At 35.2% G+C, this 18,152-nt stretch overlaps 3 protein-coding genes across 3 annotated transcripts; all 3 read left to right on the top strand.

Moving 5' to 3' along the window:
• Positions 1 to 2,688: 2,688 nt before the first annotated feature.
• Positions 2,689 to 9,009, top strand: LOC121266019 (bifunctional riboflavin kinase/FMN phosphatase). Its single transcript, XM_041169707.1, has 11 exons — positions 2,689 to 2,886; positions 3,143 to 3,258; positions 3,825 to 4,011; positions 5,251 to 5,381; positions 5,513 to 5,582; positions 5,669 to 5,734; positions 7,548 to 7,702; positions 7,794 to 7,889; positions 8,194 to 8,345; positions 8,427 to 8,510; positions 8,620 to 9,009. Exons 2-11 carry the CDS (start codon positions 3,183 to 3,185, stop codon positions 8,764 to 8,766), a joined length of 1,164 nt encoding a protein of 387 aa, XP_041025641.1. The 5' UTR covers positions 2,689 to 2,886; positions 3,143 to 3,182; the 3' UTR covers positions 8,767 to 9,009.
• Positions 9,010 to 11,706: 2,697 nt separating this feature from the next.
• Positions 11,707 to 13,020, top strand: LOC121265788 (protein FAR1-RELATED SEQUENCE 5-like). The gene has a single exon (XM_041169456.1). The coding sequence runs from the start codon at positions 11,707 to 11,709 to the stop codon at positions 13,018 to 13,020; it is 1,314 nt and encodes a 437-aa protein (XP_041025390.1).
• Positions 13,021 to 13,029: 9 nt separating this feature from the next.
• Positions 13,030 to 14,004, top strand: LOC121265787 (protein FAR1-RELATED SEQUENCE 9-like). The gene is made up of 4 exons (XM_041169455.1): positions 13,030 to 13,268; positions 13,329 to 13,668; positions 13,757 to 13,870; positions 13,966 to 14,004. Exons 1-4 carry the CDS (start codon positions 13,030 to 13,032, stop codon positions 14,002 to 14,004), a joined length of 732 nt encoding a protein of 243 aa, XP_041025389.1.
• Positions 14,005 to 18,152: the final 4,148 nt, after the last annotated feature.

Below are 18,152 nucleotides of genomic sequence, written 5' to 3'. Positions count from 1 at the left end.
CTCACTTCATATCATATTCGATTTTCTTGTGATTAAGAACCAGTTCAAACCATCCTGATCTACGATTCTCTATCACAGTAACTACTTTCTATCATCCATCATTCCATCTTAATCTATTTTTTAGTTCTAGGGTTCAGCACAGATGAAAATTGGAGATTGAGATTTTGGTTGTTGATTTGTGTTGTTGGGGTTTCAAATTGGATTTTGTTTATAGCTACATTGTCTATATTTGATCTAGTAGTGGGTATATCTTGATTTCCATGTATTGGGGATGGTTTTTGTGTGGGTTACAACATTGTTCATCTTGATTTTCAAGTAGTGCCCACCAAGTGTTTGGTTTTATGTCTCAACCAGGTTACCTCAATTATTTGCTCACTTTTTGACATGCATTCATACTTATACATTAGGTTTATCAAAATGCATGGTTGAGTTAAGATCAGAAAGAGTTTTAGTAGTGTCAAATCAAGATCTTTTTTAGTGTTCTCATCTCGGTACACATAGGCTTAGTATTTATTATTTTGATTCTGATAAGGAAGAGCTTTAAGTCTTGACATATTTGTGACAAAAAATGAGAGATTTAAGTGTGTTGTTGAGGGGGAGTTAAAAAATTTATTAGTTAAAAAGTCTTTTGTAAAGAGTGAGCAAAAAGTGAGGGGGAGTAGCAGTAGCAAGCAGGAGTTGAAGCTTACATTTGATATTTTAGTTCAGAAATTGTTTTGTTTATTTTGGAATGTAATTTAGTTAAACGATGTCTTTATTTCTTTCTTACTGAACACGGTTATTAATGATGACTAGAACAGAATTTTAATAGGATTAGATTACGTTTAACCTTTGGTTTGGTTGAGACTAATTTCAATTAATGTTCAATGTCATTTATTCTCATTACTGTATTAAAATTTTCTTCTTGAGATCTTGGTCTACTAGTTGATTTTGTTTTAGGTACACACTACATTCATCAACTGAGTATTTTGTCACCAATCCGCCAAAAGGAGAGATTGTAAATATAAAAGCGGTTGGCTAGGATTAAATGACTAGGACGATAGAGATTTATTTAAGTTGAGAGATTGTTGAATTGGATGAATGTAAATATTTTATCTTTATCTAAGAACATTTAATCTGGATTAAACGTTATCCAGATTAAATGTTCTTAGATATTATCTTAGATAAGTCATGAGAGTGTGTATTTGAAGTTCAATGAGTCTGAAATTATCCACTTGAATGGAAACTTTATCTGATGAGAAGACTCAGCGCCATATGTCAACAGACGCATCAGCAGACTCGTTCTCAGCAGAGTCCTCTCGTCAACAGATTTCTACTGCACCTGAAATTCCTAACAAACTTAGTTTGTCAGTAGAATCCCACTACAGATCAAATACTGGATAGATTATTCAATTGAAGAATTCGACTGAGGGTAATATCTTTTGATTACTTAATTTTGGAGATCTACGAGAAATCCAAGAGCTTGAGTGTGAAAAAAATTCTTGTGAAGAATTTTCTAGTATTTTTCTCGTTCTCTCTATGAGTGCGTTCTTATTCCCTATCGGAGTTGAAGTGATCGAGTTCAGTCACTGGAGTTCCATGAGGGAAGTTAATAGTTTGAAAATCGCTAGAGGTTCTGACTGTTACTGCGGTAGAAGACAAATGTGTCATTTGTCTGGTCAAATAAGAGAGTTAAGTTACAAAGATTTTATAATTGAGATTTACTTATAATTGATTTCAAATAATAAAATTGACTTTCTTGGATTTGGCTGCCCCAGTAGGGTTTTTTACCTTTGAGAAATTCTTCAAAGAATTTCCATTCGTAACCAAATATGGTGTTACGCACTTTATTCATTCTATGTATTTGATTATTTATCAAATTATCACATAACGTACGACTAATCAATTTGTTGAGTAAATTGATAAATATTTCTGCTACATTACAATACAGGGACATTTGGGTAATTTCAAAATAAGTACCCAAAACATATGTCTTCATTTTCAAATTATAACTATAACAGAATTTTAGGTTTTATCAAAATCTATCAGTGGAATTCGATACTTTTTTTTTTTAAGCAATGGAATTCGATACTTGATCATATTTAAAATGTTACTTCGGTACGTTAAATTCACTACAACTATTTTAGACGCAAGGGTACCTGAGTAACGAGTCTTTTGAATTGAGAAATACTCTCAATCTATCTCATTTCATTGTATCATTACACTTTTTTTAAATTTTCATATAAAATATAATAAACAATTTAACTTTTTTAAATCTCAAAATAATAATAATATTATAAAATAATATTATAAAAATATTTTATTCAATTTTAAACTTTTATCTAGAATCTATCTCATCTCACTATCTAAACATATCCTAATTTAACTCTATACAAAAACAAGGACCTCATTGTTGATACTTTACGGAGCAGACGTCATCATATCATGCAGACTTAAGGGTGTAATTTTGGATCGAAAAACCAGTCCGAACTGGACCGGATAGGATTAGTTGGGCCGGTTTCCTAGTTTTCTGATTCGGAACTGATTCTTTATAGAAAAATAATATTATACAAAAAATTATATATATATATATATATAATATAAAAAGAAAAAAAATAATAATACTTTAAAAAAAATATTATTTGCACACTTTTCGTGTTATTGAAAATGCTAGCATTTTTTGTTTCTGAGAAAAGATACCATATGAATCTTCGGCCATGGAAAACAGAAAATCACTCAAAAGAGAAAAGATGCGATGGATTGGAGTAGGTCGGGGCGACGACAGCAGATGATTTCCTACCCTTTTAGGTACCGTTAGGCAGAGGGCTGAAGAAGTAGAAAAGACACACGGCGTAGATACTTATTGTGGTGGGAGAGTTTCAATCGGCAGTTTTTGGGGTTCTCTTGGTGATTTCCGACTCCCTCTTTGGTGATCGACGACTGGATTGGCAGGTTTTTCTAATTGACTCATTAGAACTATTAGCATCGATTTGTACTTTTGGATAAGACCATGTTGAGTCCAGTTATGTGAGATCCTGGTCAAGAAAACACGGTTAAAGAAAGTCGAAATTTGCATCCCAGTATGAAATTTTGGTATTGGGTTCTGATTTCCTGCCGATGTATTGAGTTAGTGGTTTTTGTGTTACTTCCATATGGATTGCAGAAGTGAGAGCATATCTCTAACTGGGAAGTTTATCGATAAAATGTCGCTTGAAAAGCCGTTAAAGAAGTTAGCATCCTGTGTTATCCTTGATTTGGATGGAACCCTTCTTAACACAGGTCAGTATAATCTTAACGTCGTTTGTAATTTTATTTCATTTTTTAATTATTGTTATTTATCATCATGCTTATTGCTGTTATTTTTTTAAATGTGTATGGATTGCGAGGACGGGTAGGCAGAGTAAGATATTTGTTGCATGCTAACCCCTAGGAGTTGGCTCAAAGATATTTTTAGGGGTCATGTCTCATTGGTGAAAAGCGTATGATTTACCTGATTGTTGTCATGTGGGCACATTACACAGGTCCGGAGCTTAACCGTGTAAAAGACATGTTGTGATTGGATAGTGTCTGGGTTCCTTTTCATCAAAATAATATTTGTTGCATGCCCGAGCTTTGTCTGCCTCCGTAAAAGACTTATTGCTAGGCACTTTCAAATATGGGCTTCCTTAACAGAGGGTTGCTATCTCTTTGCGAATTTGATCCTCGTATTCATACTATAGACTGTTCCTGATTCTCACTCCCATGCTGATGCAACCATGGATTAAGAAAATAGCTGAATGCTTTTTGTTGATTCTAATGCCTGTTTTCTTCTTGGTCAATATATATGCTTTTTACGTAATTGACAGATGCGCTTGTAAGTGAGATTTTGAAAGGCTTTTTGGGAAAGTATGGAAAGCAATGGGACGGGAGAGAAGTTCATAAAATGGCAGGAACAACGCCATTTCAGGCTGCAGCTGCTGTTGTGGAAGATTATGAGCTTCCTTGCACTCCAAGTCAATTTCTTTCAGAAATTAACCCATTTTTCTCTGATAAGTAATTTCTATTACACTTTTAGCAAATGCTTAGATGCATAGTCATAAAAAGAAATCTGGTTAAGAAGCGCTTGAAAATCAAGTGCATGATAACTTAAGCCTATATGGTTGCGGATTCTAAGGACAAACATCCCTTATGGTGGATAGATATGCCCTTAGAAATGGTGGAAGCCTCTGAATTTCAGGCACAAATATTTAATTCAAATTCAATCTTTTTTTTCTTTATTTTTTTATAATAAATTTGTAAGTTGCAAAAGTACAGAGTTTTGAATCTACACCACACGTACACCCAGCTCTTATGGTATGGTATGAGATGCCTTCTATAGTATCAATTGCCCTTTTTGACTTTTTAAAGTAGTCTTCAACTGCAAAAGTACAGAATCACTAATTGGGATAATTGGGGGATTCCACTTGAAATAACTAGCTAAGAACCAGAATACTCCACACAGTTACTTTTCCAGTTTTCATCTTAAATATAAATACTTTTTCTATACAATCTGAAAAGAGTGTTGCTGTAGAGTTTGCATCATATCTTGTTTTTGTTTAAAATTGTCGATGGGAACTTATAGATGTGAGAAAAATCCACCAAACGTGAATTCTTGTCTCTTAAATAGTTATTTAAAGTGGTTTTCTTCTCAAAATTGGCAGTTTATTCATACAGAATAATGTCAAGTTTTTTGTTCATGCCTCTGGGCTCTTCTCTGTCGGCATTATGGCAGTTTTCATCCTGTAAATGATGACTTCTTGTTTCTTTTGTTTCTATTTTTTTGTAATCACTGGACTATTCTTGCCATGTGTAGTCTTAGTTCCTCGAGTGGAGCCTGACATTGAAGTCAGAGAAGAAGGCTCAAGCAAGTCTTAGCATTTTTTTTTTCAATAGGATTTGGTCAAAAGTGGGTGTTATAGATGTTATGATATAATGTCAAATCCATTTCACTCATATTTTTCCTATTTAGTGTATATTATTTTCCATGATTTTATACTGATAAAAAAAAATTATTTTCCATGATTTTGGAAATACTAGGAATCTTGACTTGTCTGGATTATTTTTTGGCTACTCATAATTTACATTGTGCCATTAATTTTTCTTATTATTTTTTATGTTTGGAATGTGTAATTTTGTTTTCACTAGGTTTCCTGATGATAAAAACCATAGCTACTAATTTTCTCACTGTTATGTGCACAAGCATTTAATCTTTCATGGAAAACTTTTAAGTGTCTTCTGCAACTGTCACTTTAGGTGGTCCAACATCAAAGCACTCCCTGGTGCCAATCGTTTAATTAAACATTTCAGCAGTCATGGGGTCCCATTGGCGTTAGCTTCAAACTCTACAAGGTCAAACATAGAAAGCAAAATATCTTCTCATCAAGGTATCTTTTTTTAGAAACACCTAAAAAACTTCATGCAACCTGATTGTGAACTTGCTTGCAACATGTATTAAGGGAATCTTGTTTTGTGTTTGTTAATTTTGAGCTTGTTTATCATAATTTTCCGAATATAGGGTGGAAGGAATCCTTCTCTGTCATCATTGGTGGTGACGAAGTGGCATCTGGGAAGCCATCTCCTGAAATGTGAGATGCAACTACTATTTTTTTTCTTTTTATCTTGACTTCTTTATTTAGTAGGATATTCTAACTTCATGGTTTCGCTCTCTAAGATTCCTTGAAGCAGCTAAAAGGCTAAATGTTGATCCTTCCAGCTGTCTAGTCATTGAAGATTCTATGTAAGTGGCCTGACTTATTATTTTAGAAGTTCTGAATTTGTCCTTTCATTGTATTATCCTGGCCTTAGCTGTTTGTTTCCTTTTAGTGATTTGCCCTTGGTTTACACGCAGTTTAAATCACCATATAGATTTATTCGTTGGATAGAAAAATTAAGTTGACACTGGGGTGCCCGACACAAAACCTTGAATGCTGCCTTTTTTATGCGATTGAATGTCAAACTTCCCTTTCATTTTTCCTTTTGCTAATATGGAAGGAAAGATATATTCACGAATAGTGTCTTCTCATGTCTTAATACTTGTATTTTTTTCTATTACTTAGATTGGTTATTTCAGCTTTTGACGTACAACACTAATTTGTACTTGTAAAAAAAAGTTCAACATTAATTTGTTACAAGTCACAGCCATTTTGGTTCTCAAAAGACTGCATCAGTTCATAATGTGAGAGATTTTCTCTTAAGCTTTTGATTTTTCCAAGGGGTTGTTTGGATGTTGAGATGGTTTCTCATCTCATCTCAACATCCAAACATCACTCAAAACATATACTTTTCAATTTCAAATGTTCAAATTTTTCATCTAATCATTACAACTTTTCCAAACTTCCAAACAAAACACAAAAAACAATTTAACTTTTTTTAATCCCAAAACAAAAATAATATTAAAAAAATTATATTCTAACAATATTTTAACTTTATAATATTTTTATTCAACATTTTCTCTCATTTCTGAAAACCCTGTAAAACATCACAACTCAAACATTTTCACTACTATTCACAGATTTATCATCTCATCTCATCTCATCTCATTTCCCAAGCATCCCCTAAGACGTAGGTTGCACACACTCAGCATGCATAGAAAAGCATTAATTTTACATGTACTTATGATCTCTCAAGATGTTGGCTTAGTTTATAATGTTTTTTTTTTATAAAGTAATAAGAATATTTTATTGACAAGTAAATAAGCATAGTCCAAGTACACAGGAAGTATACAAGAGAAAACACTTAAATACAAGTTAGGAACTAGAATAGGCTAAAAGCAAATCATGAAGATGTGATACCCCATATGATAAGAATAAGGGTAAATGGTATATGAGATTTCACATTGTTTGGGAAAGAGACTTTCTTGCTCTTTATAATGTTCCAATGGAGTTCCAATTGTATCATTGACTAGTCCTTTTGGAGTATAGGCCGTGTGGTTTAGGTTTTCCATTGGAGCGTTACAGAAGATTATCTCCATTCAATACAAGAGCCTTTGCCCAAATACTCAAAGTACTTAAGAAAACTTAGTTCATAATCTTAATAGTAAACCAATTTTAAGAGCACACCGGGGTGTTCCTTGATCTCTGTGGTAATTCCTTAACAATTCCTGGGCAAGCAGAATGTTTACCCCAGTTCTTCTTGTTAATTCATTTGATATCTTATAAAAAAAGTTTGTATCTATTCCACCAGTATTATTGTCTATTAAAAGTTTTCTCAGTGTATCCTATTTAACATCTTAGTGTTTGACATGCTTAGATTTGTGTACCTGCAATAAAAATCAGTACAATTGGTTGTCATAAGATTATCTCATCAAATGATTTCTAGGAAATCACTATTTAACTTCTTAGTGTTTGACATGTTTAGATCTGTGTACCTGCAACAAAAATCAGTACAATTGGTTGTCGTAAGATTATCTCATGATACGATTTCTAGGAAATCTTGCACTAGGAATAAAAAATGGTCAGCCCTCCAAAAAGTGAACAAAAGTTTGTTTCACATGTGTTGTATATTTTTCTTCTATATTTTCTTTTTTAATTCTTGTATATTTTGACCATCAGACCAGGCATTACGGCAGGTAAGGCTGCTGGAATGGAAGTGGTTGCTGTGCCGTCCATTCCTAAACAATCCCATCTTTACACGTTGGCAGATGTGGTGATCAATTCTCTGCTTGATTTGCAACCTGAAAATTGGGGCCTGCCTCCATTTCAAGACTGTATATACCTCTCTACCTCTGTTTCAACCAAGTTTAGTTAGTCCTATCTGTATCAACCATTCTTAACAGAAGTATTGATTTGCTGTTGCAGGGATAGAGGGTACCTTACCAATAGAACCTTGGTACATTGGTGGCCCTGTAATAAAGGGATATGGCCGTGGCTCAAAGGTACTAGGAATTCCTACAGGTGTGTAAGAACCCCAAAGATTACTTTCCTTCCGTCTCATTTAGCTAATATAATTATAAAAATTTTATTTGACTGACTGAATATTTTGTGCTTTGAACTCGGTATTAATTTTGGCCAATCAAGAAAAAAAAAAGCTATTAATTTTACTTTAGTTAACCTGAGGCCTTTTTTTGTTCTTCCTTCCAATGAATCCTTCTGATTGAGCTTGAGAGCATAGAGATTTTTTTTTTATCATGTCAATATATTCTATGTTCTCCTTTTACTTGATAATTTTGCTGATATTGTAAGTTCTTTATATTTTCAGCAAATCTATCCACTGAAGGTTATTCAGCCCTCCTTTCAGAACACCCCTCTGGGGTATACTTTGGTTGGGCTGGACTATCAACCAGAGGTGTTTTTAAAATGGTTATGAGTATCGGTTGGAACCCATACTTTGACAACACGGAAAAGACTATAGTGAGTGTAACTAGAATGGTAGCCTCTTAAATTCCCCCTGCTTTTTTTCTTTTGCCTGGTTAAATCTAGTTTATGATGCAGGAGCCATGGTTGCTGCATGATTTTGCTGAAGATTTCTACGGTGAGGAATTACATCTCGTCGTCATTGGTTACATACGACCTGAGGTACTATTGCATCTGATTACATTTTGTAATTCATTCCCTTCCCCCACCCCTTTCAAGTCCTGCTGTTCCTCCATTCTCATGCCAACAGTTGGTGCGTGGAATGTAATAGGCCAATTTTCCATCCCTCGAGGGCCTGATAGCTAAGATTCACGAGGACAGGAGGGTTGCAGAGGCAGCTCTTGATCTTCCACCGTATTCAGCTTATCGGGAGGATCCATATTTGAAAATATCAGTCAAGAAAGACAGTCATTTATAAATTTCATATCACCAACTTCAGTCATTGGCCAGGTTGGTAATGAAGTTGTTGTTTACCCTTTCATTTTAAGGAAATGCTTGTAACCGTGATATTCTTGCTTTCCGATGAGCTTGTAAGCAAGCTCACCAACACAAATGGGTCTGAGCCGTCAGATATAGTGCGGCGGGAAGACACAAACGTCCCAATATATTGTTTATTTCAACTCAAGCATGAGAAGCAATAAGGGAAAATAATCATTTAATATGAAGGCTAAGCATTGTCATTTTCTTTTTCGTTCTTTTAAACTAGTTAGTGTTCAAAGCTTTAACAATAAACGATTTTTTCCTCAATTCTTTAATTAATTTGCCACAAGCTTCGCTACCAAAGTTTGTAACACTCACTCTTGTACTTTCTTCCCCTGAGCCAATGCATAATACTCGTTACAAAAAAAATATATGAAAGAGGAAGGTGAGAGTATAAAATCCCAAAAATCCCACTTTCCCAAACAGACGCCAATTCGGAGCTTGACAAAATCATATGGATACCAAGCATCTCCAGGAAACTTATCGATTAAATCAGCCCACAAGCATTTACCGTGACTGACGGCCCCCCAACATGCAGGAATCACAAAGGTATGGAAAGTAGCCAATAATACCCTCCCCACCAAAAAAGAGAAAAAAAACGAGGCAACACATTCCTCAAGAAGAGCTGATATGCACCATATGTAGGAAGGAGAAAGATATCACTAGTGTAGTGAACCTCTTTCCTCAAGTGCCCACTCACAAGAATCCCCTGGAGACAATCAATGTGGCCGCTCGACTCTTTGGCAGCACAACCAATCCCTAGCTGGATACTAACCATCATTGACCCCAAACCCATTCATTCTGATACTGACAAGCAAGATATCACTGATCCTTCGAAATTTGTCAAGCTTGTCAACGTCATTTTCAGGGAGCATGAATCCTTATGGGCAGAAAAGAAAGGAGAACAAAAAGAACAAGAAGACTGAATCTCATAAGATGTGGTGGTGCGAGAAAAAGAGAGCACCTGTGCTGCCATTGAAGAAACCACAAAGGGGCCTTAATCTTTGCAAAAACAAGTACTGTCAATACATTTCACCCGAGCCAATGAGAAGCCTTTGCCGCCCTTTTAGCCATAAAAGCCATAAAAGAAGCACCCGAGTAATGCTACGTACAATTCTCAAAGAGTCGTTCTATATACAGTCCTCTTAAGAGGACTGTATTGCAGTCCTAGTGCCGAATTTACAATTTTATCCCCATTTTAATCCGTGAATTGACTAAATTACCCTTTTCTCTACAACCTAAATCTGAACCAAAAACCAAATTCAAATCACACGCCTCCACCTTGCTCCCACGTTTTTCCCTCTTCTGGGTTTTCTCCGTGCATGCCCGAACGAATCGCAGCCTCCACCATCGAGAAGAGCACCTTCAACCCACCATCGACGGACGCCAAGGCCTTCTCCACCATCGACTGCCGACGATTTCCTTGGTATCTTCTGAATTTTCTGCACTTTATTATTTACATAGTTTTAGCTAGTTTGTATTATAACAAATACAATACACACAAAATTAGAAATAAAAAGGCGGAAGAATCAAAACTTTGATCAGGTCTATGTTTCTCGACCGTGCATTTTGTTTGCTACATCGTTTTCAAGTTCCAATCGTGCAATAAATGGCTTCGTCTTGGAATCTGAATTATGAGTATTGATTCGATTTAAGCATTTTTCGTGTACTTAAGAAAGTATGTAATTGGTGAACTTAAGAAAGTATGGATTGTTTTACCGAGACTACAACTTTTTCTAGTATGTACAATTTGTATAAATATAGGGGTATAGTTACTGTGAGATTTTAGCTCAGTTGAGGTTCCTGCATATTTATTTATGCACTTGTTTATTTTAGCTCAATTGAGATTTTAGCTCAGTATAGGCTCGCATGCTTGTATAGTCTGGGGAAAGTACCAGACATCCCATTGTAGGCTGAGTCTACACTTTGTTTTATAGAAAAGCAAAAGAAAGACCATGGTTTGTGCATGTAAAAAAGGCTAAACAATGGGATGGTTTTACGGGTTGGGCTGGGCAAGGATAATTGATCAAAGAAAAATGGGAATAGACTACATGCCACAATTATCTACTCTCAATTTTTGTCAACTATATACATGCCACAATTATAAAAACAGACTATCTAATCCCCATTACTTCCACTATCTACATGCCATTTTTTGTCAACTATCTTGTTTATCTACTCTCATTCATAAATAGAGCCCAGTCCGAATGGGGGGTTGGATAATTGTGGCATGTAGATAGTGGAAGTAATGGGGGGTTGGATATGGGAGTGTTAATGATTTTACCTATTTCATTTGCTTCTACTAGATTTTAGTGGAAGTAAATGAGAGTAGATAAACAAGATTTAACTAGATTATTTCTAGAAACAGTATAAATGATTTTACCTATTTCATTTGCTTCTACTAACATATGGGAGTGTTAATTTGTTGTGCTTTAAATATATATATATATATATTTTTTTTTTACTCTCATGTTGTGCTTCAAAAATATATGAAGATTGTTCTTGATGGAGAAAGGGGAAGAATGCACATTTACTAGGCGACCACTGTTTTTTTTCAGAAAGCAGTAATTATATGGATACCCCAAATGTGAGAGATGATGAGGTAGTGATTGATAATCATGTTGTATTGATGGGAAATGATGATGATGATGTGGTTTTAGAGCCAACGCCGGGAAATGATGATAATGGGGTGCCGGGAAATGATGATGATGGGGTTTCAGATCCAACGTCGGGAAATGATGATGATGGGGTTTCAGAACCAACACCAGGAAATGATGCTGATGGGGTTTCAGAACCAACTCCTGGGATGTTTTTTAAAACTGAGAAAGAACTCATTTACTACTACAAGCAATATGGGAGATAGGCTGGATTCGACATAATGACCCAAAGAAGTAAAAGGGAAGATGATGAGAGTGTTAGATATGTAACACTTGGGTGTGCTCGTGGCGGTAAGGCAAGGAAACGTATTACCAACATTTCTAAACCACGCCCGACAACGAAGACTGATTGTAAGGCGAGAATTAATGCAATTTTGGCTGATGGTGTCTTACGTATAACTACTATCTGCAATGCACATAACCATGGGTTAAGTCCACAAAAGGCAAGATTTTTTAGATGTAATCGAGCAATTGATGATTCTGTGAAGAGGCAGTTAGATATTAACGACAAGGCAGACATAGGTATGGCCAAAAGTTTTAACGCATTGGTTGTCGAGGCTGGTGGTTTTGAGAAACTTCCATTTATTGAAAAAGATGCAAGGAATTATATAGATAAGGCTCGACACCTTAGACTTGGCAAAGGAGGTGCTGATGCACTTCGTGGTTATTTTGAGAGGATGCAGTATAAGAATGATGGGTTTTACTCATCAATGGATTTGGATGATGAGGGTCGATTAAAAAATATATTTTGGGCTGATGCACGCAGTAGAGCAGCATATGATTATTTTGGGGATATTGTGACATTTGATACAACATACCTAACAAATAGATATGGCATGCCATTTGCTCCGTTTGTTGGTGTTAACCACCATGGACAGTCAATACTGCTGGGAGCAGGTTTGATATCAAGTGAAAATACTGAAACATTTGTTTGGTTATTTGACACTTGGTTGAAATGTATGGATGAGAGGGCGCCAAAAGCTATTATCATTGATCAAGACAGGGCCATGAAAAATGCTATTGCAATAGTCTTTCCAAATACCCGGCATAGATACTGTTTGTGGCACATAATGAGAAAACTACCAGAGAAGTTGGGCTCACCTGCTGAATTTAAGTGTGGGTTGAAAAGTGCATTGCAGAGATGTGTTTATGATTCTCAAACTTCTGACGAGTTTGAGAAGTCTTGGGAGGTGTTTATTAATACTTACAATTTGAAGGAAAATGCATGGCTTCAAAGTCTCTATAGTGAGCGAATGTATTGGGTTCCCGTATACCTGAAAAATACATTTTGGGCTGGGATGAGCACAACTCAGAGGAGTGAGAGCATAAATGCCTTTTTTGATGGATATGTACATTCAGGGACTACGTTGAAAGAATTCGTTGATCAATTCGACAATGCATTGAGGAAGAAAGTAGAGAATGAGATGGCAGCGGATTTCCACTCATTCAATTGCACAGTCCCTTGTATATCTCATTTACCCGTGGAGAAAAAATTTCAAGCTGTGTACACGAATTCTAAATTTAAAGAAGTGTAGTCAGAAGTAATGGGGATTATCTACTCTCATTGTGTTGTCATAAAAACAGAAGGGGCAATTACCACGTATCAAGTTAATGACCAAAGGGTAGTTGAAGACGACATCAAGAAGTCAACTTTGCAGGCGTACTTCAATGAAGATGAGTGTAAGGCCAAGTGCATGTGTGGACTATTTGAGATGAGAGGGATTATATGTAGGCACATTCTTTCAATTTTTGCAGCAAGGGATGTCCAAGTGTTGCCGGAAAAGTACATTATGGAGAGGTGGAGGAAGGACATTTAACGTAGATATGGTCTCATTCGAAGCAGTTACGATGACTTGAGTGGTAAACCAGCTGCTAGTCGATACTCTGGTTTGATAAAATTATGTTACCAAGTAGCTACAAATGCATGTGAAAACGAAGATAATTCTCTGGACATGACACAGAAGTTGAAGGCAATGAATGACATTTACACTAAATCGAAGCCCCAGGCCACAGTTGCAAGCACTCATGCTTCCATTGATGCCGAAACTGGAAGTTCGAAGAAAGTGTTGAGCCCTCGTGTTGTTAGAGGCAAGGGCAGGCCCCCATCAAAGAGGAGACAACCTACAATAGAGAAGTTACAAACCAAAAATAAAAAAGCTGGTGGCAAGCGACAAAGAAAGAATGTACGGAATATTTAAATAATGTGATTTTGATATAGTTTTAACAAATTTATACATAAGTTATGTCATTTGTTTATGTATTCAAATGTAGCCCCAATCACGGATGGAAGACGTATTAAACCCCACAGAATCGGTAGTACTGCACGACACACCAGAAGCTGTTGTTTCGCAGTTGCCTGGTACACAACAAAGCGTTATTTCTCAGGTAAATGGTAAATAATATTCATTTTTGTCTATATTTTGAACAAATAATGTTGAGTATTGCATAATGTTTTACAAAATATTTCAAACTACTTGCAGGTGAACTTCGCATGCCCTGGCCCTCTCGATGATTTATGAAAGACATCGTAGACTGCTGCCCCCATCAAAGTATTTGAGAATTGAAAACGCTGTAGACTGTTATGTTGAGAAAAGATCATAACTTCATCTGTATAACTCTACTTTGTATTCTTGTAAACTTGGTGTATTTTTGTAACATTGGATATTTATACCATTTCACTTGGTTGAAATGTTATGGGTATGAGATATGTTATTATTGTTCGGAATGAGGATTGATCAAAGTGTTGAATGCTTATATTAAAGTGTTAGTTCAAAGTAATAATCTCATTGGTTTTATTCAATGTAGAACAAAATACATGAAATATAGTGCAAGGAAAATACTTCTCATAACCATTCATAATGTTCACAAGGCTGATGGGTTTGAATAATACAATATTGATAAAGGTTGTAAACCTATCTATTACAACCTACTTAACAACATTACACAGTTTGATATACACTTATACTAATTTTACACTGTTCTTGATCCTATCCAACAACAAAATATTAGAATTGCAAGTCCCCAATACACGCAGGGTCGCATGCTTGTATGGTTAATATCTTTCATTACACCCTGAAGCTCATCCCGATCATTTCGGATGTCATCTTCCGATTTATGCATTTGTACCCTTGCACGTTGAAGCTCTTTCTCCCTCGCTTGGAGTTCTTCCTCCCATTTTTTGAGTTATTCCTCTCTTTTTTGGAGTCGACATTCTCTTTCGCACACAACTTTTCCTTCATTTTCTACTTCAATATCTGCCCATAAAAAGTACTTGCAGTATGGCATTCCCTGCAACAAACATCTAATTAGTGTGATAAATTATAAATAATACAACAATATATGAAATCACAAATTATTTTAATGTTACCTCTCTATTGTAATTTGGACAAGAATAAAAAGGTCGGCTTGGATTTTTTGTTGTTCTCGATAATTTTAAACGTGCCATCTCTCCGCATAGACATTTTGGAGTATGATTCGAAGAAGATGAAGAATGCGATGAAGACATTGCGTATCAAATATATTAGATGCGCAAAAGTCTAGATTCTAAACATCAGATAAAAAATTAGATATATTAAAACACATGATATATAGAATAATGAAGAGTGCTTGAATAATGACCCATGGTTGAATGAAAAGAGTGAATCTTTATGCACACCAGCACTGAGTGCTTTGACAAAAAGGGAAAAAAAACCATAGTCTGGGCATTTTGTATATAGTTGTAGCAGACTAGCAGTGATATAAACTAAGTGTGGAAGAGAAAAAAAATGTAGCCACAAAGGAAAGTTAAATATGAATCAATTTGGGGTTCAAGTTAAATACAACTAACCATTTCTTCCTCTCTATTCCTTAGTTCTCTTTCTTTTTGACCTTTTTTGACATTTCTTCCTCCCATTTTTTGAGTTCTTCCTCTCTTTTTTAGAGTCGACATTTTCTTTCGCACACAACTTTTCCTTCATTTTCTACTTCAATATCTGCCCATAAAAAGTACTTGCAGTATGACCTTCCCTGCAACAAACATCTAATTAGTGTGATAAATTATAAATAATACAACAATATATGAAATCACAAATTATTTTAATGTTACCTCTCTATTGTAATTTGGACAAGAATAAAAAGGTCGGCTTGGATTTTTTGTTGTTCTCGATAATTTTAAACGTGCCATCTCTCCGCATAGACATTTTGGAGTATGATTCGAAGAAGATGAAGAATGCGATGAAGACATTGCGTATCAAATATATTAGATGCGCAAAAGTCTAGATTCTAAACATCAGATAAAAAATTAGATATATTAAAACACATGATATATAGAAGAATGAAGAGTGCTTGAATAATGACCCATGGTTGAATGAAAAGAGTGTGAATCTTTATGCACACCAGCACTGAGTGTTTTGACAAAAAGAGAAAAAAAAACCATAGTCTGGGCATTTTGTATATAGTTGTAGCAGACTAGCAGTGATATAAACTAAGTGTGGAAGAGAAAAAAAATGTAGCCACAAAGGAAAGTTAAATATGAATCAATTTGGGGTTCAAGTTAAATACAACTAACCATTTCTTCCTCTCTATTCCTTAGTTCTCTTTCTTTTTGACCTTTTTTTTTTTTTAATTCCATGAGGAAGTTAGAAAGGCATATATAGGGAAAATAATCTGACCATGATGATGTTTTACTTATCTGAGCTTTGATTGTTAATTAGAGTGAAATGCAACTAAAGTTGATACAATTCATCTAAAAGTTTATTTCTTTAATTGTTCCTGAAATGGCTTTTCACCAGTATAGCAGATGCTTAATATTGAGGTACGAGTGCATGGATGGCTGGGCTGGAATCAGGAAACTGATCCTCAACACGTTTTCACGTTTTGGAATCAGGAAACTGATCCTTAACACGTTTTCAAGAAACTGATCCTTAGCACCACTGGAAATAAGCCTTCATAATCCAATAGTTTTATATACACTTACACTTCAACAAGTCTGAAAGTGAAAAACACATACACTTCAAGCATAAATTATCATATGGAACCCGTTCACAAATTTTAACAAACACGTAGAGTGCATTTCTAGAAGTAGAAATATTTTATACAACCAAGTAAAGATCTTAACACAAATTTATAAACAAGCTATATCAATTCAAGATTCACGCTCAAGCGAATCACAAACCAAAAAATAGCTTAAATCACAGAGAAAATCGATCACTATTTTACCGCTGAAATTGAGAGATAGAAATCCCTCACCAAGATGGAGATGCTCGCGGCAGATGGAGATGACCACGGCGACGGCACTCGGCGATGGCGATGGCGATGGCGTCGCGATGGGCTTGGGCACGGCGACGACGCTCTTTACGATGGGCTTGGTGTGCTCGATCAGTCCTAGTGCGATGAAGGGACTCTAACCAGCAGGGGTGAAGGGGCGATGGGTCTGGGGCGACGCAGCGTTTCATTTCGTCTGGAACAGACGCAGCGCCTCAAATTCGTATGGGTTTGAGGATTGTATGAAACGCAGTGTTTCATTTCCTTTAATGAAACGCTGCGTTTCATTAAAGGACTGTATTGCAGTCCCCCATTCGGGGACTGCAATAAGAATTTCTCATTCTCAAATAGACAAATTTTATGTCTTTTATAAAAAAAAATAGGTCCCACGATTTTTTTACACTTTTTAATATGGAATAATTCACTTTTTAACATAGAAATTGTGTGTAACTTGTTTGGAGCTTGTACAAATTAATTTCCCTCGTAGTGATCATATCCATTTACAAAATTCAAGAATATCTAAAGAGTTGTGCATCATCCAAGATATCTCAACCATCCTTGGAACTTTCAAAAACTGGAAAGCCCTAAAAATCAATCAGCTCCAAGACCGTCTGGCGTTGGGCAGCTACCAAACTCAAATTTGGTAAAATACCCCTTAATGAACTACCCCTTGCTTCTTCTCATTTCATAGTAGAACAGATCTACCTCCATGATTTTATTATCAAAGACATGTGATAATGATGCTTCTAACTTTTTTCTTCTTACTATTAATGTTAATGCTCTTGATTAGAAAAAAAAAATGTGCTTTTTTAATCCGATTTCAATTTGATTGTTTGAGGTCGGGTTGAAAGAATCGAAATTGTGATTGAGTTGGACTTCTTTGAAATATTCAATATATATTGCTGCATTATAACTAATATACTATATACATATGATACTTTATTGTTGCATTATATCTAATATATATGGACTTCGAGTTTTATACTAGTTATGTTCTTAATAGTTAATAGTCAATCATAATTTCCCATTTACAAATTGCTCACCTAAAAAATAACCAAGTGAGAGTAGAATTTAATCGAGTCGAACTTGAGTTGCTCGTGGAATTAAATTGTTAAGGTTACACCCTTAAATCCCCCAAAAGAAGGTAATTACTAAGACTAGAATTGCGATTTTTATATCTCTAAATAACGTATTTTGTATTAGGAACATGATTGACTCTTATCTTTTTAAAGGAAAATACTAAATGTACTTAAGAAAAACTTATTTCTACACATGTCAATTTTTAATATGCTGAAAAGTATGAAATTTGAAATTCAAAATCTGAATTTCGAAAGAAAACTAATAAAATGAGTCTTGTAAGTAAAACTGTAAGTAGATGTAGCACTACTCATTTTTAAATATTTAAAATGATTCTATTGTGAAATTA

The sequence above is a fragment of the Juglans microcarpa x Juglans regia genome, chromosome 5D, assembly GCF_004785595.1.
Source record: "Juglans microcarpa x Juglans regia isolate MS1-56 chromosome 5D, Jm3101_v1.0, whole genome shotgun sequence".
In the NCBI taxonomy this organism is placed as follows: Eukaryota; Viridiplantae; Streptophyta; class Magnoliopsida; order Fagales; family Juglandaceae; genus Juglans; species Juglans microcarpa x Juglans regia.
Note: the sequence above shows the minus strand (reverse complement) of the source record. Positions and strands in the feature narration are given on the sequence as shown.